The 23132-nt window shown below is 38.2% G+C and overlaps 2 protein-coding genes across 2 annotated transcripts in view; both read left to right on the forward strand.

The window, feature by feature from the left end:
- LOC134804657 (S-formylglutathione hydrolase) overlaps positions 1–23132 on the forward strand; it is a 352602-nt gene that overhangs the window by 44378 nt on the left and 285092 nt on the right. The gene's annotated exons all lie outside the window — the stretch shown is intronic.
- On the forward strand, positions 9583–21068 carry LOC134804647 (sodium-dependent phosphate transporter 1-B). Its single transcript, XM_063777756.1, has 10 exons — positions 9583–9778; positions 14483–15004; positions 16053–16298; positions 16390–16572; positions 16658–16810; positions 16884–17374; positions 18300–18529; positions 18732–18917; positions 19657–19803; positions 19885–21068. Exons 2-10 carry the CDS (start codon positions 14800–14802, stop codon positions 19973–19975), a joined length of 1932 nt encoding a protein of 643 aa, XP_063633826.1. The 5' UTR covers positions 9583–9778; positions 14483–14799; the 3' UTR covers positions 19976–21068.

Below are 23132 nucleotides of genomic sequence, written 5' to 3' on the forward strand. Positions count from 1 at the left end.
TCACTCGCGTTTTGCATAAAAAAATACATTGTTAAAAATTGGGTAATACCGGGTGTGGCCTGTAATACGAGCAAATAATTAAAACATAGATTGTACTCCTCAAACGGTGACACTTTAGTTCAACATCTTTTAAAAATTATGAAGTATTTAGACTCCCTATTTTTCATACAAAATAAATATTATCTTCAATGAACGCCATCGCCACGCTATATCATTGTGACTGACGACACTGACGTTGCTTGTCACGCCTTAAACATAACAAAAATCGCAATACATTGCGTCTTAGAATAAACTTTAAAGTGTATTAAAAATCAAACCACAAGTTATTTTTAAAGGTCGCTGAACAAATGTTGGTCAGTATGAGGAGTACAGCCTACAGTTGAATTTTCGGTAGACCTTATTACAAAAGGCATAAGGTCCACCGATGTACTTATAGTTAACAGTGCGGGCGATGGTACACAACGAGCCAGTTTAAGAGCTTGAGAAATTAAAATTATATTTCGTAGATCTCCAATTTGGGCAGTTTGAAAGCTTTAGTGCTAAGCTATTTAAATCTTTTTAAAGCTATGTATTTTAGATGTAAGACTCGACAAGATTTAAACCAAAATCGAAAAATAATCGTATGATAGTGCAAATAAGCTTCTGATAAATAATATACTTACTACCACTAACATAGCCTTTATTTTTGACATTTAAACTTAATCTATATACATATTTTAAATTTTTATTATATAAAAAGTAAAACATACATACAGTCAGTCATACTTACAAACTAAACACACACAAGTTACTAACTAAACATTGCTGCCGCTCCTAGACGCTTCCGGTGCAGAAGTGCCCATAATACTCGCGGCATTGCCGCGCTGGATGGCTATGGATAGCCTTTGCACCAGAAACGACTCGGAGCGGGGATCCTCCCCCTTCTGCCTATGTCGAGCACCATGTTTTTCGCGTCCGCCCCCCAGCAGCCCGCCGTTTCTACCGCGACAGGGACAAAAATGGATCCTGCTCCCAGGGGGGCATACTTTTGCCGCTTCACTGCAGCCTGAGACTCGGCCGCCGCGCCGCTCCAGCCGCGCGCACCGTGCGACTGATATGCGAGGCGGCGAAGGTGCTGACACACGTAGCGTCCCACACCAAGCGTTGCCCTCTCTCCCACGGTACGAGCGTTAGCCCATCAGGCCTTTTGCCATCCGTGCGACTAAGGCCTGGAGGCTCGAGTACCGACGTAATGCCTGCCGACCTGAGAGCCCTCTGAACTATATCATTGAGGGCATGATGACGCGGATGCCTGCCAGCACAACGCCGGCAACTCAGAGCGTGGTGGCCGTCGGCCCCCACCATGGTACCGCAAATGCATATATGTGGCTGACATACCTTGCAGCCCTGATTCTGGTTGTGTAGGTACTATAATATAAGATAAGAGAGGGTCAATATTTTGGTAATGGATAAACCTATGTCGGAAGCATTAGTAAAAGCGGAACATTATTAATTGGAAGCCAAACGTTTTGTTTCGTCGTTTGTTTAGTTTACTGGAGCAAGAGGGAGACGTTTTTCAGTCTGATTGATGAGCTGATGACCCAAATCCTACGAAGGTATAAGATGGAGAACACGTAAAGAAGTCCAAATCATGCATTACTAGCAGTTTTAATTAAATTTGTAGTTGCCAATATGATACTGAGCTAATTCGTCATAAAAACGGCGTTGCACGCGCCGAATGGCGTGTGAAAGCGTGGCAGTCGCGGGTTTACATTAATAACTAAATCCCTAGATTTAAAATCACTGAAATAACTGTAGATATTCATGTCGCTGTCCTCACCAATTAAATATAGGTATAGGTACCTATATTTAATTGGTGAGGACAGCGACATGAATATCTACAGTTATTTCAGGTTTATTAACTTTTTAATTTATTTATATTTATATCAGCAAACAATAAGCTCTAAAATAATAAGTATTCATTACTTCATTTTCATTACACATCCTCGTAACGTAATGATTATTATATATTTACGATACAAGTAGACGGCTAGCCGCACAGGCTTTAGGTTAGTTTTCGTTCATGAGATATGGGTGAATATGGTATTGATGCATTCAGTGTAATGCCCTGAATACAAATATATGAGATGACAAGCGCGAAAGTGGTGGGGGTAGTTGCTGTGACGTCATAAACTCGGCAGTACAAACTTTTTTATTATTTTCTTTAAAACATATTACCATACGTGGAGTACCAAATGAAAGGGCTTTGTAAGTAGATCACAAATATATAACATACTGTAACATTTTCAATGCTTGGTCTAAAGCCCCCTCCAGACTATGTGCGTGAATCGCGGCGCGACGTCGCGAAGCGAACATATCGCGAAGTTGACGTATGACTCCACACTCACACACTTCACGGCGATTTCGCAGTTTGGTTTCCGGCAAGATGGCGGAAAAGCATCAGCTGATCGAGTTTAACTGTTAGTTATCTATGGCATCATACGTGATTTAGCTGTTTTTCCATTTTGTTTTCTTGTGAAACCGTAAAATATAGCTGTTTAATATAATATAATTAATATTTATCTTGCCACAGAAGAGCCAAAATAGTGTGTAATGTGAAGTCTTGCAAGTTCGCGCTTCGCGTCTCCTTTGACGCGGGCCGAAATACCGACAAAAAACGGAGAACAAGGCGCGAAGGCGTGAACAATCTGCGAAATGGACGCCACACTCGCGTTCGCGGCTTCACGCTCATAGTCTGGAGGGGGCTTAACAAATTATTAGACACCGTTCCAAAATTTCACAATCCACAGTGAAGGCCTAAAATATTTAGTTTTTATTTGATTTTGCAAACTTTAACTTTACAAACGTATTTCATTCCATTCGACTGAAGAATTATCGAACTTCAATAAAAGACTCAACTAAAAGTTTGTCCTACCCTCTAATAGCTACAAGCGGGTTATCGTCACAAACGAGAATTAAAAAAAAAACACAAAACTAATTTTGATACTTTAGTGTTAATATTTTATCAGATAATAATAAATGAAGAATTTTATTGGTGCTAACCCGAAGATCATATCTTCAATTTCAATCTATGTCATTTATTTATTCAAGTTTCAGGTAGATGGTAGATACAATAAAAAGAAAAATAAACTAACTTATCTATAAAATAAAACTAAATTAAAACTAAAAACTAATACTAAATAAAAATTAAAATACGTCTAAGAAATTGGGCCCCTTTGTCATGGTGCCGAGGACGCTGGCAGCATTTCCCCGCTGTATTGCGATGCTAATACGTTGTGCGAGAAAGCTGCCAGCTCTTCGGTCACCAGTGAAGTCGGTTAATCTTTTTGATATCTCTATAATAAATTACATATATTCAAATAAATATCTTACGCCTATTTTATCAGTTTGTGGCTAATTAGGGGTATTTAAGCGGCACTTTACTGCAATAATGGAAATTTGTTAAGCATTATTATTTTGGACTGAATGTAGATGTAGTGACAAAAATTGAGAAAGGTATGTTGAGATGGTTTGGACATGTGGAAAGAATGAGTGAAAGAAGGCTACCAAAAAGAGTGTATAAGGGAGATGTGGAAGTGGGAGTTGGAAGGGGTAGACACCGACGGACTTTCTCTGATCAGATCGGGGAAATCCTGAACAAAGGCCAGGTCAAGAGCACCCTAAACCGGCGAGCGTGCATGTATGAGGAATGTTATGAAAGTGAAGGAAGCGAAAGAGGTATGTCAGGATCGTACCAAGTGGAAATCCGTGGTCTCTGCCTACTCCTCCGGGAAAAAGGCGTGATTATATGTATGTATGTATAATTATTTTGCTTAACTAATTTCCCCATGGGACTTACCACAAACTCGCGAAAATGAATCTAATGTACACTCCTGAGGGCCCGAAGTAGACGAAATGTATGGGCCCAGGAGTATATTTTTAGAGGGAAAACTTCTTTAGCGGCGCTGAGCACTTTTTGAGGTGGGGAAAAAATGATAAACTCGAGACAGCGTAACGCGTAACGCGCTGACGTCATGTGTGACGGACAATGTTATTCACCAAAGAACTTTAGTCATAACGTATCATAATCAGGTCAATTATTTAAAACTGGACTTTTATATTAAGCAATAAAGCTCAATGTTCTAATCTTGTACGGGCTGAAATACGAGGATCTCACAGTTACATAACTTTTCTCAAAAATGGACGGCAAAGTCGACTTTGCCGTTTAAAAAATAGGTCGCGAAGCGCGTAGTTTATGGTCAGTCAAAAATTAAAAAGTTAAAAACATTGCAGTCTCGATTTTGGGACTGCAATGTTGCATACAAATTCCATTATTTGTCGAGTTCCAAACTTTTTAAAACTTGAAATGGCCATATCAAATGAAGGCACAGGCCCATTAAACAGCTAAACTGATGATTAGTACCGCGACTATTTAGCTGTCTCAAATAGGTTGACGTATTTTCGGCAGAAAAATACACTTCTATTTTTTTATAAAAAAAATAAAAAGGCGGCAAAGCTAATTTTTTCAATTGTTTCTACTTTTTTCTGTGAAAATATATACGTAAGAACGTTGCTTTTGTAAAATATTTCTATGATATTTATATTTCATGCACCATTTTTGAGAAAAGCACTATATATGACTCGGCTGGAAGGCTACTTGCTGGCTTCGGATTCAATTCTTTATTCTTTATTCTTTATTCTTTATTCTTTATTCAAACACTATGTATAAGTTTACAGCTCAAGCCAAGGCACTTATACTGTTAATTAGGTACATATATGTTGTCAGTATCAGTCAGTATCATAAAATTAGTAGGTACACTTATTGTATTACACACTTATCTTTATAATTGAACATACATATTATGTATTACTAAGTTACATAGAGATAAAAAAAAGAATCTGATATTAAATAACATAGGTAGAGTTTAAAAAAATCCTGATACTACGTTGTAGGGACGGCCACTTGTCTGCGAATATGTCTGCGTTTTGGACTGTAGCTATGAAGTTATTTAGTAATTCTATTGCTCGGTACGTGGGTGCGTTTGAACCGTGATAGGTGCGAACATTTGGATATGCAAAAAGGTTTCTGGCTCTACGTGCGCTACGCCCTACTGCAGCTATGTAGTTGTCTGGGGTAAAAATACGCATACGCTCCAGAACGGATGGGTTGTCAATACGATTTCTTAAAAGCAGACAATAGTGTAAGGCAAGCGTTTGCTTACGCCTTAGCTCGAGAGACTCTAACCCTACCATTCCCAATACAAAGGATGACGGAAATAAGTATGGGTAGTATCCGTAATACCTTTTGTAAAGATGTCTAGCAAATTTACGTTGGACGCGCTCGACCATTATGGTATATTTTGCTTCCCGAGGGTCCCATGCGATAGAATTGTACTCAAGCTTGCTGCGAACATAGGCATTATAAATAATTATTGCGATTTTAGGGTCACGAAATTCAGAAGTCGTTCTAATAATGAACCCTAAAATTTTGTAGGCACTTTTGCAAATATTTATAATGTGTGAGTGCATGTTTAGCTTAGTGTCGAGTGTTAACCCTAGATCCTTTATTTCTGTTACTCGGTCAAGGGGAATGTTAGTAAGAGTATATGTCTGGAGGATATAATCTACAGACCGGCTAAAACTTATTACTTTGCACTTAGATTCATTTAGGTACAAGCGGTTTGTTTTACTCCAGCTGTCAACCATGTTGATTGTTTGTTGGAGTACCGTACAGTCGGATGGATTTACGACCGGTTGAATTATTTTAAGATCATCCGCATAAAATAGTGATTCCACGCCTGATATATTACTTGGCAGATCATTGACCATGATTAAGAAAAGAGTAGGCCCCAGAGTGCTACCTTGACTAACCCCGGAACGAGTGTAATACCTTTCAGATTGGTAAGAATTTAATTGGACATATTGTGTGCGATTCCTGAGGTAGTCAGAGAAGAAAACAAGAAGTTGAGGGGTGAAACCTAAGGCTGACAGTTTGCATAGGAGAGTATCGTTGTCAACTAAGTCGAAAGCTTTCTTGAAGTCGAAATAAACAACATCAACTTGTCGTGCAGTATCCATTTGGCGCAAAACGCTATCAAAGAAGCAAATGTGGTTGGTAGTAGTGGATCGAGAAGCGCGGAATCCATGTTGACAATCTACTAATTTACGATTTATCTGATTAAGTAAGCAGTGGTTTAGAATGGTCTCAAACACTTTTCCAAACACGGACAATACAGCAATGGGCCTGAAGTTTGTGATATCGGAGGACTTACTTATCTTAGGAATTGGGGTCACTCTTGAGACCTTCCATTGGGATGGATATACGCCCAGCTTGAGTGATAGGTTGTATATGTGAAGTAACGAGTGTTCTAACAAGCATACACAGTCCTTGACTAGAAACGGGGGTATACCATCAGGCCCAGCTGACGACTTAGGTTTGAGTTTCCGAATAGCGGCTCTGATTTCTGAAATACTGATAGTTGGGATAGCAATCATAGATTCATTGTTGTTACCAGCCTCCAGTTCCGCTTTTTTGGGATCTAGTTGCGGAGCTTCAGGCTGGAATACGGAGCTGAAGAAGGACGCAAAAGCATCGACTGCTTCTTGATCAACGACTGTTTTACCTTTATATATGTATTCAGATATTATGTTTCTATTCTGTTGTTTACTTTTTACATATTTCCAAAATTCTTGAGGGTTTTTACTTATATTACATTCAATATCATGAAGATATTTTTTATAAGATTTGTTAATTAACTCCTTTACGAGAGACCTGTAGTATTTAAACATTTCGAGGTTAAATTGTAGGCCTAATGATTTAAATTTCTTTAAGTGATAGTATTTTAGTTCGATATATTTTTTGATTTCCGGTGTGTACCACGATGGATATGTATATACTTTAGTTTTGGGTAAACGTTTGGGCAAGGTCGTCCGTTTAAAACGAATCCTCAGCCTGCAAGTAGCTACTTCCGAGCCTCGACAATAATGTACTATTATATCACTCCAATATAATTCAATAAAGCTACATCTTGATGAAATCGCTAATAAAAGTGAACTCTAGTACTGGTGAAAAAACTCAAAATATCATGACCACATATAATTAGATGCGAGGTCTGCAAGGTAACTTTACAATTTCTATTCGAATTTTAAACAATTAACGCTACAAATTTAAGCTCACTGGCCAGCAATTTAGGAACTAAAGTTTTTCAATTGAAAGGAGGATGGGTCAATTACGAGTATACATAGTGCTGCAGACATTTTGGACTAGTCATTGAGTTTTCACTTCTGTCGGCACTCCCGGAGTGCAACCCGTTGTTTTTTTTTTCACGATTTTCATATCGGCCCCATGGGACACCTCGTTCAGTATGACCATCTCAATACAAAAAAAATACTCCTGGGGCCATACATTTCGTCTACTTAGACTAATCTCTTGACCCCGAAATCCCCCAGTATTAGGTTTTGACTAGTATAATATGCCTATTTTCTAAAAACATGCCATACGATTAAATAAATAGTATAAAACAAGCTTTCAAATCATGGCTATTTTTTTAAAGCTTTGTGTAATACAAAGCTTTATCAATCTAAAGTTTTGTGACAGAACAGAACTTATGACCTGACAAGTAGGTATACCTACATACATAGTAGTGATAGCGGTACACCCTGAAATTCGGGAATTAGCTGCAAATGGTGTTAAAGGTATGAAAATCGACACGATTAATCTTTAGGCCATTTGAATCAATTTGACCCGTAGCACCAAAGAATAAAAAAAAACGGAAAGGAGTTATGACGTCATCTTTTTTTGTATGGAGTAAAAATATTTTTTGTTCAGAAACCAATCGTGTGTGGTATTAAATGAAAGGGCATTCGGAGCCGGTTCTAAAAATATATCACATTATTACATTTCAGTCACTTGTATTCAATCAAAACTAAAATAATTTTCAAAACATACCAAGTTTGGGCTCCTCCAGATACGATACCATTGAATTATTTTTTGTAAAATATTCCTCAAATAATACCCAATATCCTCATATTGGGTATTATTTGAGTATATCCTCCCCAAGAAATTAATTTAAAAAATATTTCGTTTTAGTATTTAAAAAAAAAAATATTATTACAAATTGTGATCTATCAATCTATCAATGAAACGGCCTCCTAGCCTAATCGATAGTGACCCTGCATATGAAGCAGGAGGTCCCAGGTTCGAATCCTTGGTTTGGGCTTGTATATATGTGTATATTATATATATCGTCGTCTAGTACTCACAACACAAGCCTTATTTAGCTGTAGGACTAGGCCGATCTGTGAAAACTTGTACTTTAATTTTATTATTTGTATCTCCAGTTTGGATTTCACGGGCCTTTAAATCCCGGTCTTTTGATAGGTTTGCGTGGGGATATAGATCCAACACGTAGAGGCCCTTTGGAGAGCTTTAATTTATTATCAATTAGTATCAGTATTAGTATTAGTATTGAGTGTGTACAGCCTACAGCCGACATTAAATTTGCCGCTTTTTTTCTACAGGCGGAAATTGCTTGACAGACTATATTTCTTTGAGCAGCATAGACAGCCTCATTGACCGTAGTCCACACCAAAGAGTCCGAATGTTTAAAAATATTGGACCACACAAGAAACGCACTGGAAAGTGTGTACAGAGTTGACGCGGTGTGGTTGTGGAATAGACTGCCAAAGGAGATCGTGCATATGCAGATTGCAGACGCAATAAACTCTCTTGTGCGCCCATCTGCAAAAAATGCAAGGGCAACTGCTCTATTAAAAAGTCGTAACATTTCCTCATCCTTTTTCTTACCGAAAGCGTCTTACCAAAGAAACGTGTAAACCAAGTTTCAATACTCCGGGAATTATTTTACTCGAATGACATTATACTCGTATTGAGTAATTCGACATCACACTTTGTAATAATGAAAAATTAAAATAAAATACGAGGTATGAGGATATTGGGTATTATTTGAGGTATATTTTACAAAAAATAATTCAACGGTATCGTATCTGGAGGAGCCCAAACTTGGTATGTTTTGAAAATTATTTTAATTTTAATTGAATACAAGTGACTGAAATGTAATAATGTGATATATTTTTAGAACCGGCTCCGAATGCCCTTTCACACACGGTTGGTTTCTGAACAAAAAATATTTTTCTTCCATACAAAAAAAAAGGCGTCATAACTCCTTTCCGTTTTTTATATTCTTTGGTGCTACGGGTCAAATTGATTCAAATGGCCTAAAGATTAATCGTGCCGATTTTCATACCTTTAACACCATTTGCAGCTGATTTAGGCCAACCGCTAGTACTATAGGTATTAAGTCGACAAACGCGTTAATTGTCTCCAATGCGGAAGTCGGGTAAAAATAGGTAAATTATAGGTTAGGCGTAGGTTAAAATACATTACCGTAGCGCGAAGTTTTATCGTAGACTTAAGTATCTTTAAAATAAACAGGAACTGCTTCTTAAACCTTTAAATTACCATAAAACTTTTGCCTACCTCTAACTTAAGAGGGTAAGAAAGCTGAAGGTCACGAGGATTAGCAATGTGCGGACGCAATTATTGAGCAATTCTAGAGGGGTTCTTTCCAGTTGTGGGCTACTTTTTAATACATAATAGGGGGGTTGCAGAGGCGGGGTGGCGGGCGCTACGCGCATGCTCCATTCAGGTGACGGCCCAGCCAGAGCCACCCTCATCACTTTATTCCAGTACACGTTGCGAAGCTCAAGGCGACGACTCGTGCTTTTAAAAATAATACCGCGCTGATATAGGACCGCAACATCCTATACGTTTCCTAAAGTAAGTACATGTTGCACGTGTAAATATAATAACTGATGTGATTTGATATTGTGTATACAGTCAGGCATCGTAATAAAAGGTTGTGTCACGTTAATTGTGGGGAGGTATAGATTTTCCGTGTTTAAAAATGCACAGGTACGACGGCCGTGATGAAAACTGACGCTCATTCCCGTGAAGGGAAACTGTTTATGAAATGACGGTGCGGCCGGTTGCATGACCTCGTGCGGATAATTCTGGCCAAGTAACGCTTTTACCGGGAAGGCACCAAATAAATGGCGCCTGTAATCGATAATACTGAAACCATGTGGTCCTTATTTATGACAAGAGCCCTGGCAACAATCATACACAAAATTCTACTCGAACAAAACCACATCCCGTTGGCGTTTCTTTTAATTATTTTATCTCATATCGTAAGGTGTTAATGTTAACAGACTAAAGTAAATAAGTAGCCGTTATTATTTATCTCCGTACAATAGAGGTCAAAAATGTAAGTTTTAATCAGATGTGAAATATTGAACAATATTCAAACCTTTTCGATTTAGATTCCATACTAAAAACATGTTTCTTTAACGTAAAATAGACACCTTTGTGGCTAGTTTAATCCGGTTCTGGGCTATGAGCGCGAAAACCGAAATTGGCAAATTGCGAATTAAATTAAAATTGTCTCGATGAGTTTTATTTGCACGTGGAAAGAAAAGTTCAGTCACCGATAAAAGCTTGTAACAAATATATGTTTTTGCCAAAAACTTATGTAAATTACAATTGTCAAGAAAATAATCAAACAAAGCGAGACGCGGGGCTCTGACAGATTCGTACAATATACACAATTTTTTGTTAAGATTTTTTTTAAATACTGACTCGTGTTAAGGTGATACATTTTTTTATCTTTTTGTTAAAGCGGTAATAGATATTGACAATGTATACACTTTGTAAAAAAATATAACTGGACCTACTTATTATGGTTCTCTAGCAACTCTAGGTAATAAAGTCAGTTGAAAGATAGACAGCACACTTTGGGTCCTGAACCCTAAAAATGAAGGTTCAGTTTGAATTTACCTGTATATGAACGATTTTTAGGGTTCCGTACCTCAAAAGGAAAAAAGGGTACCCTTATAGGATCACTCGTGCGTATGTCTGTCTGTCTGTCCGTCTGTCACAGCCTATTTTCTCGGAAACTGCTGGACCAATTAAGTTGAAATTTGGTACACATAAGTAAATTAGTGACCCAAAGATGGACATGTAACGTAAATAAATGAATTTTAAACATGGGGCCCACTTTTGGGGGGTAAATGAGAAAGTTAAACAAAACGTTTTACGAACTAGGGTAATTCGCCAGTAACTGGCCACTTTTAGTAACTGGCCGTCCTAAACTAAAAATGAATTCTATTCAACTATAAATAGGTTAGAAGTTATTTAACAAAATAGCCAAATAATGACCACCTCCCCCCTTTATCTCCGAAACTACTGGCTCTAAAATTATGAAAAAAATACACAAAATAGTTCTTTACCTATAGATGACAGGAAAACCTATTATAAATACCGGTTTTTACGACTAGGCCAGATAGTGGGTAGTGACCCTGCCTATGAAGCCGATGGTCCCGGGTTCGAATCCTGGTAAGGGCATTTATTTGTATGATGATACAGATATTTGTTCCTGAGTCATGGTTGTTTTCTATGTATTTATATATTATATATATCGTTGTCTGAGTACCCACAACACAAGCCTTCTTGAGCTTACCGTGGGGCTTAGTCAATTTGTGTAAAAAATGTCCTATAATATTTATTTATTTATTTATTATAAATGTGCAGTCAAGCGTGAGTCGGACTTAATGTACGGAACCTTTGCAAGAGTCCGACTCGCACTTGTTCATGCATAATTTAGTCTAGGGCACGTCCAGAGGACCACAAAGACGGTTCTGCCTTGTATAGTCCCGGCCCGGAAGATGAATTTGCTTAAAAGTGACGTTCGCATGGCTATAGTCGGCACTGTGTATTATTATTATTACTATGTTGTGTATATTATACCAGCATCACCCAGAGGCGGGCCACCCAAAAAAGGGCCGTAGGTTGGGTATCGCCGGTCTACGTAATTTATATACATATATGACTTGATACGGTGCAGCTTATCTTAAGATTTTTTACCATATCTCCATCTCAACTCTACATCTTGTTCAAATTATTCGGTCAAGTTGTGTTCTAATGTATGGGGAAGACAAATTATAGCCAGCATTTAATGAATGTAGTATGATACCTTTGGGTATGGTGCTTTACGCACACTAGTGTCCCATCCCCTCCCCCTGACGCAACCCCCCCTTTTAGCATGAAATATGTCCCGGTTGACGGTTTTTTTTAATTTTTGAGAAAAGTATTAGAGTTAGGAATAAAGTGTCAAGGTAAGAAATAATCCTTAATACATTTTAAACAAAAAAGGTTAAATGCAACTTTTTGGTAAGACTCACCATATTCAAGTATTAACTTGTTGAAGTTCAATATAACATAGTACGTGATAGTACTGAAATAAATCTTATACGGAGAACACAGAACACCGCCTCTAGAAACCTAATATTGGCCATTTTGTTCCCGACGCAAATCACCAAACTGTGAGGTGCGGGAGGGGTGCTCACGGCGTTGCGATTGGTCGTTTCAAACATGGCGCGCTGACACGTGCAAGCGTAGGGATGGGACATGTTCATTACGGGTAGTGGGTACTGCTACCAGTGATACCGAAATTTATTGTGGTAAAATTGTTACCAATTTAGTATACTTAGAGTAAACTTACTTAATTAATTATATTGATTAATTTAATATTTCATTAAGTAATTTAACAATGTACCTGAAATTTTTACTTAACATATTAGGGCATTTCTGCTTAAAGTACCCAGAACATGAATTTTAAAGCTTAGAATTTTTATATTATTTCCACTCAGAATCGCAATCTCTTTTGATACGAGAAAAAAGTGTCGCCGAAATCTCATACAATTATTTTCTTTTGTCCGTTTTATTAAGGTCATAGAAGGTTGTATTGAAAACATATTCAAATGGACCAATAACATATGCCTATTACAAATCAACTCCGAGTTCTCTCGCACTTATTTGAAGTTCATCATCAGGTCCATCTCGAGACATGAGACCTAACTGCTCACCTACAGGATTCTAAAAAACCCATACAACATATGTCTATCACAAACCAACACCGAGTTCCCTCGCACTTCTTTGAAGTTCATCATCAGGTCCATCTCGTGACATGAGAGCTAACTGCTCACCTAGAGGATTCTAAAAAACTCATACAACATATGTCTATCACAAACCAACACCGAGTTCCCTCGCACTTCTTTGGAGTTCATCATCAGGTCCATCTCGTGACATGAGAGCTAACTGCTCACCTAGAGGATTCTAAAAAACCCATACAACATATGTCTATCACAAACCAACACCGAGTGCCCTCGCACTTCTTTGAAGTTCATCATCAGGTCCATCTCGTGACATGCGGCCTAACTGCTCCGCTGGCCTAGAGGATTCTAAAAAACTTACACAACATATTACCTATATATTATGTCTAAAATGGTACAATACGGTATGACGAAGCACGAAGTTTCCGCAACTGAAAAACCATCATCGTCACATCACTAGTCGAAAGGGAAAGGGTTAGCGCATTGCATTTTCAAGTTGACGTAAGGGAAGGACATACTTCGTCTCTGCTTACTGACCAGTATAAAATGAACCCCGCGGACAAGAAACATTATTCAATGAAATAATGAATTTGACTTTCCTGTGGGATGTTATTCCATCTGTTTCGTAAGTAGATGTCTTAGATGACTTGCCACACCATTTTACGCTGCAATATCCCATGATTTCCCAATGAATTCAATAGTTTACGATTTATTTTCTTAGACTCGTGCACACTGCTAACAGGTCGTTACGTTGGGCGCAACTGATCGGAGCGGCGCGCGAACAATCTTATATTTGACCTATACACCATACGGGCGGTGACCGCGAGTCGTCCTATAAGCTCGGTCTATAGGGGTTGGTCTGTGACGGAGAATAAGCTTGCAAGGTTATTCTCCGTGTAAAATTTCTTTCAGTACTATCCCGTGCTATGTTATATTGAACTTCAACAAGTTTTTCAACGGTTAAATTTTGTAGAAGTTCATCTAGCCATAACAAGAATATGGTGCGTCATATCAAAAAAATGAATATAACCTTTTTTGTAAAGAATTTAATAGGAATTATGTCTTTCATTGACACTTTTTTCCTATATTGTATACTTTCCCCAAAAAATAAAAAAAACTGTCAACCGGGACATATTTCATGCTAAAAGGGGGGGTTGCGTCAGGGGGAGGGGATGGGACACTAGTGTGCGTAAAGCACCATACCGAAAGGTATCATACTACATTCATTGAATGCTGGCTATAATTTGTTTTTCAAAAAACACAATTTGACCGAATCAAAACAGCGATACTCCTAACTGTACATCGGTGGACCTAATTACAAAAGGCATAAGGTCCAACGACGTACAGTTAACTGTGTGGGCGATGGTTCGTACATTTAGAATTACATAGGTTATGTACCCATAAAACCATGAAAATAATTGCATAACTTTATTAGTTTTTGTATAAAACAATATTACTTTACACCCCACAATTGTTAACGCGATTTACGAGTAATAATATTAAATAATAACGATAACTATTTTTTTCTTTTCAGAAATGATCAAGCAAAAACCAGCTAGACCACGTCATCTATTACGACTATTTAAACATCAAATGTTCATATAATTTATATATTTACCTTAACTTATCAATTATTTGTGATAATCACCAAATGTTCCAGTTAATAAATTTATACTGCATTTAATGCCTGGACATGCCAACCTGAGTAATTAAAGTTTTCTAAAGACTTATTTTTAATCGAAATTATTGCTTTTACGTTTAATATTATCCGTTAATTTTTTTGGAACTAGTTTAGTTAGTTTTTTTATACTGGCGTAGGAGCTATATCTCGTTTAATTTAAAAGCCTAATAATGTCATCGGAAATGGAACCCTACGCTTCAGAGCTGCTTTGGTTCGTCATCGCCGGTTTCGTGGTGGCTTTCGTCTTGGCTTTCGGCATCGGTGCCAACGACGTCGCCAATTCCTTTGGCACCAGCGTCGGCTCTAAAGTCCTGACTCTGACACAGGCTTGCGTGCTTGCCACCATCTTCGAGATAGCAGGAGCCGTGCTTATCGGTAAGTATTTACGTCAAACATTGAATTATTAGCTATAATATGGCTGTGCTCTATTAAATAGTGCAATAGATCCAGTTGCTGCCTTTATCTTCCTTTTATGTTTACGTATCTGCGTCAAATTCAAATTTGTCATGGGCTGGTTTTCATATTATTAACGTCTTTGGATTGATCAACACTTCAGTAGTTAAGTACCTACAGTGACTATAGTAGGTACTTAAATCATAAAATGTGGTTTAAGTACATATGGAAATAAATGTTGCGGGTATCCATCAACTTTATCTAAAATATCAATTACTATTTTAAAATGTAAAGTAGGTATAGTCTGTACCTTTAGGTATTAAAAAAAAAGTAAACAAAATCTACCCTCAAATGGCTCCTTAAGCCAGTTGAGGGTAGATGAAAACATTACATGATCAAATACTAATGTAGGTTAAAGTCAGGTCATCCAGGCGCTTTTGTATTTGGTTGGTTAACCAATAAATGTTATAACTACCCGAAAATGTACAAATTGTTTGTTTACTTTTATTTAAATTGGTATCTAAGATACAGAGTATAGATAATGTATTGATGGCTTATTTACTGCTCCTTTAACTTCGATATATTTGCGCTGCGAATTGAATATTACTTGCTAATAATTCGATAATTTCGATTAACGGGTCAGAGCGAATCCTCCAATAGGATATTGAATATTGATATTATTGATACTTATCGAGTTTCTGGTAATCAACAGGTGTCTGGTAAACGCGATTAGTTATTTATGAGCATGACTGTGGCGTACTCCTGGCATATATGTATCTATGTGCTACTATAAACAAATCCCATATGAGTAGGTAGGTATATTTGTCATAAAGCACGAGGTCCCACATACTTATATGTATATACTTAGTCAATACAATTCGTATTCTACTACTTACTTTACTACATTGTTATACTTATTAATAAGATCTAGTCCATAATATTGTGAAAACTCTTTTCAAAAGCTAGCTTAGTTTTTTGATATTAAACGTTGCGGTTTGGAAAATTTCCTCACTGTGATATTCTTTGACAGGATACAAGGTGTCAGACACAATGAGGAAGGGCATCCTGGACGTGAGCCTGTACGAGGGTGGCGGCGAGCGGCTGCTGGCGGCGGGCTGTCTGTCGGCGCTGTTCGCGGGCGCGCTGTGGCTGCTGCTGGCCACGGCGCTGCGCCTGCCCGTCTCCGGCACGCACTCCATCGTCGGTGCCACAGTTGGCTTCACTCTCACTGCCAAGGGTCCGGTTGGCGTCCGCTGGTCCACGCTCGGCGCGATCGGTAATTAAATCTGGTTTACGGTAGTGACAGATATACCAATGAATGTAGGTAGTCTATGAATACCTACTAAGGTGATTGTTTGTCCACACAGTCCTGTCGTGGTTTATCTCCCCGGCGCTGAGTGGCGCGGTATCCGCGATGCTGTTCTGGCTGGTGCGCCGTTTTATATTGCGCGCCGTTGCACCATTGAAAGCGGGTCTCCAAGCGTTGCCTTATTTCTACGGAGCTACAGTCGCAGTCAACGTAATCAGCGTAGTTCACGATGGCCCTAAATGTGAGTTTTGTGAATTTAAAATTACTTACCTTAATAATGTTAGTGAGGAACATGTTATAAAATGTTGCTTTATGATTTTGTTCAGTGATGGCGATGGATAAAATCCCAGTGTGGGCTGCGCTGGCCGGCTCCACAGCGCTGGGTGCAATAGCAGCTGGCTGCGTACAAGTATTTCTAGTCCCTTACTACAGACGTCAATTGAGCAAACCAGTTAATTTCTCACTCGGTGTATCCAATGGTAAGCATCATTTTTATCTCAAATGTAATTTCATGAAAAACTGTCATCTAAATCCGATTGCATATTATTTCAGAAACCACGCCAATTAATAGTCCTGATCATAGTAACAAAAACATCGCAACACTACGTCCGAATTCCGTTCACTCCGAGGAGGGAAAAATACTCGAAGCTATAGCAGAGAGCGCCGAGATGGTCGTCCTTGACAATGAAGATCACATGTCTAACGAAGTCAGGGAGAAAAACGCCAAAAATCGCGCCTTGTTAGCCACCATGGACGACTGTAGCATCCTGTCGCGCAGCTTGAGTCCGCCCAACCGATCCAACCTCATGTTGATGGACGGTGACTCTCACATAAACACTCTCAAATACATTGACGAGACATTGAGCTACTGCAAAAGTTTGGATTCCGATCAGCTCGCTGGAATGGGTGAAAGCTTTGGTTCGCGGAACGGGTTCTTAGGGGATTCGTGCGAAACTATTGCACGCGGTGAATTCGATCGGCTCTCTGGCGCCCGAGCTCCGATTGCAGGAGAATCAGATACTCCACCTCCGCGAACCGACAAAGTGAGTTAAGCAATTGGCAAATATTTTTGTAATAAATAGGTATGTATAAAGAAAAAAGTAATATGGTGAATTCCTACATGACGATTGTTTTTGGCTTATTATTAATCGGGCAACTAAAATATTAAACAGGAACTTTCACTGGGCATATAATAATATAATTTGGCTGTGCATTAATATTTTAGCACCAATAAATTTATATTAGCCTCAAATTTAAGCATCATATTATTAAAAAACTGGCAGCAAAATCAAGCCACCCAAAAAAAATATAGGGAACTTGAATTGATAGGTTGGCGTCTAAAATAATAAGTTGGCAACTAATATTGTAAAGCGATCATAAAATTTGGTTGTTATATTTTGTACATATACAGAATACCTAAGATACCTGTATACTTAAGCTTTAAATACTCCATTTTTTAAGCTTTAAATTTAAACTAGTACTTTAAATTGACAAATTTCCTAATCCACAAAACACCACAAATTTATTTACCAATAATACCCTACTATACTTGCTATACTTATAGTCGAAATTCCTAATCATGAAACACCTAATGGCCATTATACCATTAAGTCTTTATATTTTTAATTACTAATTTCAATAGTTACCAATAGGTTGACCGTGTAGTGACCAAACAAAATATTTTAAAAGAACTTCATCTTTAAATTAATAGATAGCCGTTTTCTTTTTAAAATGTGCTTCATAAATAGTCGCCAATATAATAATTCAGTTGCCAAATAAATATTTGGTACCTGTCTAAAAATAAACAAAAGCTGTAACGGCATTAAAATACAACCCATATTGATATATTTTAAGGCTCCGTTTTTGTTGCCAAACTATTAATTTTAGTACCCATTTCTATTATTTTAAACTACTCAAATTCGATTAATTAGTTGACCGGTTAAATACATGCCATTGTTTTTGTTGCAGAGTCCGGAGCCATCGGGTGCATGGAGCGTGGAGCGCGACAGGGTGGGAGGGGCGGCTCGGCTGCCCGCCATCACCCCCAACTCCAGCGCAGCGCCGCTGCTGCGCGTGGGCACGCCGCCGCCACCGCCGCCAGTATCGAAGCCCGAGCCTGAAGCGCTCAAACTCTTCTCATTTCTGCAAGTTCTGACAGCTACGTTCGGTGCATTTGCTCACGGTGGCAATGACGTCAGGTTGGTTTGTCATTAATATTGTAGGTAAGTGTAATTCATTAAATCAGTTGCTATTCCACCGAACAACAAAAAAAAAAAAATGTATCTTGAATATAAACCTTTCCATAAATAAGCATTGTCAGATCATACATGATATCTGAATGAAAGCAACAGATGCCGTAAAACTAGAATAAATGATTGATTTAAAAACGTGGTGTTTCAGCAATGCGATAGGGCCGCTAGTGGCACTGTGGCTGCTGTACTCGGAGGGCGGCACGCACGCGCGCGCGGAGACGCCGCTGGCCATCCTGGTGTTCGGTGGCGTGGGCATCGCGCTAGGCTTGTGGCTCTGGGGTCGACGCGTCATCCAGACCGTGGGAGAGGACCTCACTAACATCACTCCTGACACGTAAGACTCATTTTCTCCTTCTTGTGTTTTTTTTATATAGGAATGTAGGTATTTACGAGTATAATAGTACATTGTTTATTAAGGGCGGTAACGGTACCTAAACAATAATTTACGAACGACTGTGAATTGAAGCCCGAAGCCGAAGGGTTGATTAACACGAGTTCGTATTGTTCGTAATTCATGTACCGCCCGTGTCACATATGTACAATGATTTTCGACAGTCAATAAATCAGTCACACTAGTGAAGAAAAAAGAGGGACAAAAAAATAAAACTACTGCCTAATTTCGGACATATTATGTATTCGTATATGTGTCCGAAATTAGGCAGAAGCAGAAAGAAGTAAAACTTCTACGAGCGGGGGTTTGAACCCGCGATGAGTTTTTCGGAACTTTATGTAACGAAATATCCTTTGATATTTACCAGTCGCATTTCGGTGAAGGAAAACATCGTGAGAAAACCGGACTAATACCAATGAGGTCTAGTTTACCCTTTGGGTTGGTAGGTTCGTAAGTTCAGATGGCAAGCGCGTTCGTAAAAACTAGTGCCTACGCCAATTCTTGATGGGATTAGTTGCCAAGTGGACCCCAGGCTCCAACGAGCCGTGGCTAAAATACGCGAGGAAGATGATGGCTGCCTAGCAAGTGTGATGAAAAAATACATATACTGACATCGTGTATAGGTTGTATTTTTTAGGTATATGACTCATGTAGTTTTACCTAAGTGCGGATGTTGTTACAGCGGCTTCACCATCGAGCTGGGTTCGGCGCTGACGGTGCTGGTGGCCAGCAAGGCGGGTCTGCCTATTTCCACTACGCACTGTAAGGTCGGATCCGTCGTCTGCGTCGGGTACTTCTCCGATAAGGCCGTAGACTGGAGTCTCTTTAGGTACTGTATAGCCACTGGCACCTTTATTTGCTTATGTATCATTTGTATGACACGAATGTTAAAGGGCTGTTTTTTGCGCAGGAACATAATCTTCGCATGGGTGGTGACCGTCCCAGTGGTAGCAGGCATTGCCGCTCTTACCATGTTGGTTCTTGAATCGTTTGCCGTCTAATTATTGAATGTACTACATGGCTCAGTTTCCATGAAAATCATATACAACTTATATGTGTTTAGATAGTAAACAGAATGTTTTAGAAATATTTTATTCAGCTAGGAAATGTGGGTTCCATAGGCAAACAATTATGTATTTAAAAATAGAAGATTGAAACACTGAAGTGAATTGCTTAATAAGTATTTGCTAAGTCAGTAGGACCCGGCCCTTGAAGTTTATTGAGAGTTTATATACGTAGGTAAGAGATATTCGGTGATTAGTGAAAAGAACGTACACAAAACTATAAGCCTTGAAACGAGTGGTGCTAAACCCGGTTGGTGCTGTTTGTTGTTCAGCGCGCTCGACTGTTAGCAGCGAAAACACTGGCGAAGACTCACGCGCAAATGCCTACGAGTGTGAATAGCTCTGAGAAAAGGGGCCGGGACGGTGCAGGTGTGATGTTCTAACAGTCACAGCACCGAGGCAATGTCGCTAGCGCAAATAATGCCGGCTTAGAAAATTACTCGGCAGATGCTGTGATTTAGCTTAGGCAGCTTAGCTCTGACAAGAATGAATGGGATCAAGCTACAAGGGAACACCTGCAAATCTAGCTGGAGCGGTTAAATATATGTACTTACATTAAAATACTATATTAACTATTTTTATGAAAACACACGTAGAATGGCATTCACATCTGCGAAAACATGGAACACGAACCCATCAGAAGCGAGCGGAACGGCCACTTTAATTGTAGGTAATCAATGCGGCCAAGGCACCTACTTAATACCCCGAAGTGATAAGTAAAGGATGATGGTCTATCTACCTTAGAGTTATTGAACTCGTACGTAGAATTCATTGTTGTACCACCACTACTTGTAGATATCGTCACCGTTCATTTGTAAAAAACATCACTTAAACATTTTATTGTACTTGCTGTTGGAGATGTAAACAATTTATTTATTAATACATCTACTTACATACATATAGCGACTCATTCGTAGTTATGTTTAGAAATATTACACAGTAATATTCTAATATTTATATTTTTTTTATAAAAATGAAACATGTGATAATTGTAGTTGACGTACTGCGTCCTAATAAATGGTTATATATCTTCGTTGGTTTTTCATTATTAGCAATAAAGCCAGGTAAATATTTTTCATAGTCTTGGAATGCCTGACCTGACCAAACTATTTTATGGCTCCGTAATCAAATACGAACCCTTTTAGTTTCGCCTTGTCCGTCCACGACTTATTGTTAGTTATCGTTAGTACTAGAAATCTGCAATTTAATTAAGTAAGTAAATACACTTTATTGCACTAAAAAAGAAAAATTCTATAGGTAACATATTTACAATGTATTGTACTTTAAATAAAGGTAGCAACAGATGGTCTTATCGCTGTACATGCGTATTAGGTATAAACATCATTACATCAATAGCGCCGATTAAGGGTTGGTTGCATCAAACCGTCTGTCACCGTTAAAGCGTTCTCAAAATTTTATTGTAAGGTATGGGAAGTTTCATACCACAATGCTGATTGACGTTAATTAGTCCGTTAAAATGTGGTTGCTGCAACTGGCCCTAAAACTGTACCTACTTCCAAACCATTTTTATTCACCTGTGGAGCCCCAAGTAACATTTTAGTCCTATAATTTTAGTTTTTATCGCTAAAAGCTTGTATAGACGTCGTATTAAGGTTTCAGAGGTGACCACCTGTCGTATAAAAGCGCTTGGCAACACCTTTTTGCTCTATAGGCTTATACAGCTAATATATTCTATACGCAATTGATGTAAAGGTTTATTTCATCATTTTATAGAGCCGTTATAGGCGTGTACTATAACAGGTTCAAATATAACCACTATAGAGCAATATTACTGTACAATAGTATTTGGAATCACTTTTATGCAACTAATTTGCGCTATTAAGGTTCCCTGCCAAGCCGCTATAGTTTTGTGTTTTAACAGTGACAAAAACCCAACTATACAACGATTTTAGTATATAGTGGCTTTAGAGATCACTGCTATAGTACATAATACTTTAGTAGTTTGCGCTATTAAGGTTCCTTGCAAGCCGCTATAGTTTTGTGTTTTAACAGTGACAAAAACCCAACTATACAACGATTTTAGGATATAGTGGCTTTAGAGATCACTGCTATAGTACATAATACTTTAATAGTTTGCGCTATTAAGGTTCCCTGCAAGCCGCTACAGTTTTGTGTTTAAACAGTGACTAAAACCCAACTATGCAACGATTATAGGATATAGTGGCTTTAGAGATCACTGCTATAGTACATAATACTTTAGTAGTTTGTGCTATTAAGGTTCCCTGCTAGCCGCTATAGTTTTGTGTTCTAACAGTGACAAAAACCCAGCTATACAACGATTTCAGAATATAGTGGCTTTAGAGATCACTGCTATAGTACATAATACTTTAGTAGTCATATGAACACTATTATAGAACTGTTTTGCTCTATAGTAGCGTTTTTGGGACATATTTATAGCGTTAAAAAGCGCTTTAGTAGTTTTTAAATCCCTATTATATCTCATCGCTGTAAACGTCATAATGACTCTTTTATATCACAAAACTGTTGTATAGTGGTTTTGTTTTTTCTTTTAAAAGGCAACAGCGTTATAGTTGAGTTTTTATGTCTTTTATAAACCGAGTTAGATACATAAAGGTAGAAAACGACTACTTGTAAATGATAAATTTGATCTGTAATGGCTACTTATATCTTGCTTATATAAGTTCAGGCCTAAGCCACATAATGTGGTTCCGTACAAAATATTTTTATATTTTAATGAATTGATAAAAAAGACCCCAGTGATATTAGTGACTGTAGGTGAGATTTATCATCAATGATTTAATACAAGCCTAAAATCGTGACGGTTTAGATATTTATCGACATCCATTATTAGCACATTTTTTTTACCAATCACACTGAAAAAGGAAACAACAGTAATGACTACATCTAAATAAATAAAAAATCCTATATCTTTCTAAAGAGTTTGTAGGTGTAACTGGGTCACAGCAAAATTCTTTTGGAACCCTAATTTTAATCATGATGGCGGTGAATATTTCGTCGTAAGTTCTATAGTTAGCCTATAAAAGCGTCGGATTTACTTCTTGGCTGTATAGTAGTAACTATGGTGAATATCATAATATTTTATTAAATTATT

This window comes from Cydia splendana, chromosome Z (genome assembly GCF_910591565.1).
Source record: "Cydia splendana chromosome Z, ilCydSple1.2, whole genome shotgun sequence".
Lineage (NCBI taxonomy): Eukaryota > Metazoa > Arthropoda > Insecta > Lepidoptera > Tortricidae > Cydia > Cydia splendana.

What these genes read in the sequence shown, in the direction of transcription:
- LOC134804647 (XM_063777756.1), top strand. Translation starts at nt 14,800, where the DNA reads ATGTCATCGGAAATGGAACCCTACGCTTCAGAGCTGCTTTGGTTCGTC. An exon ending in AGCAGGAGCCGTGCTTATCG is followed by an intron (nt 15,005 to 16,052) that starts GTAAGTATTTAC and finishes ATTCTTTGACAG; the next exon opens with GATACAAGGTGTCAGACACA. An exon ending in CACCTCCGCGAACCGACAAA is followed by an intron (nt 17,375 to 18,299) that starts GTGAGTTAAGCA and finishes TTTTTGTTGCAG; the next exon opens with AGTCCGGAGCCATCGGGTGC.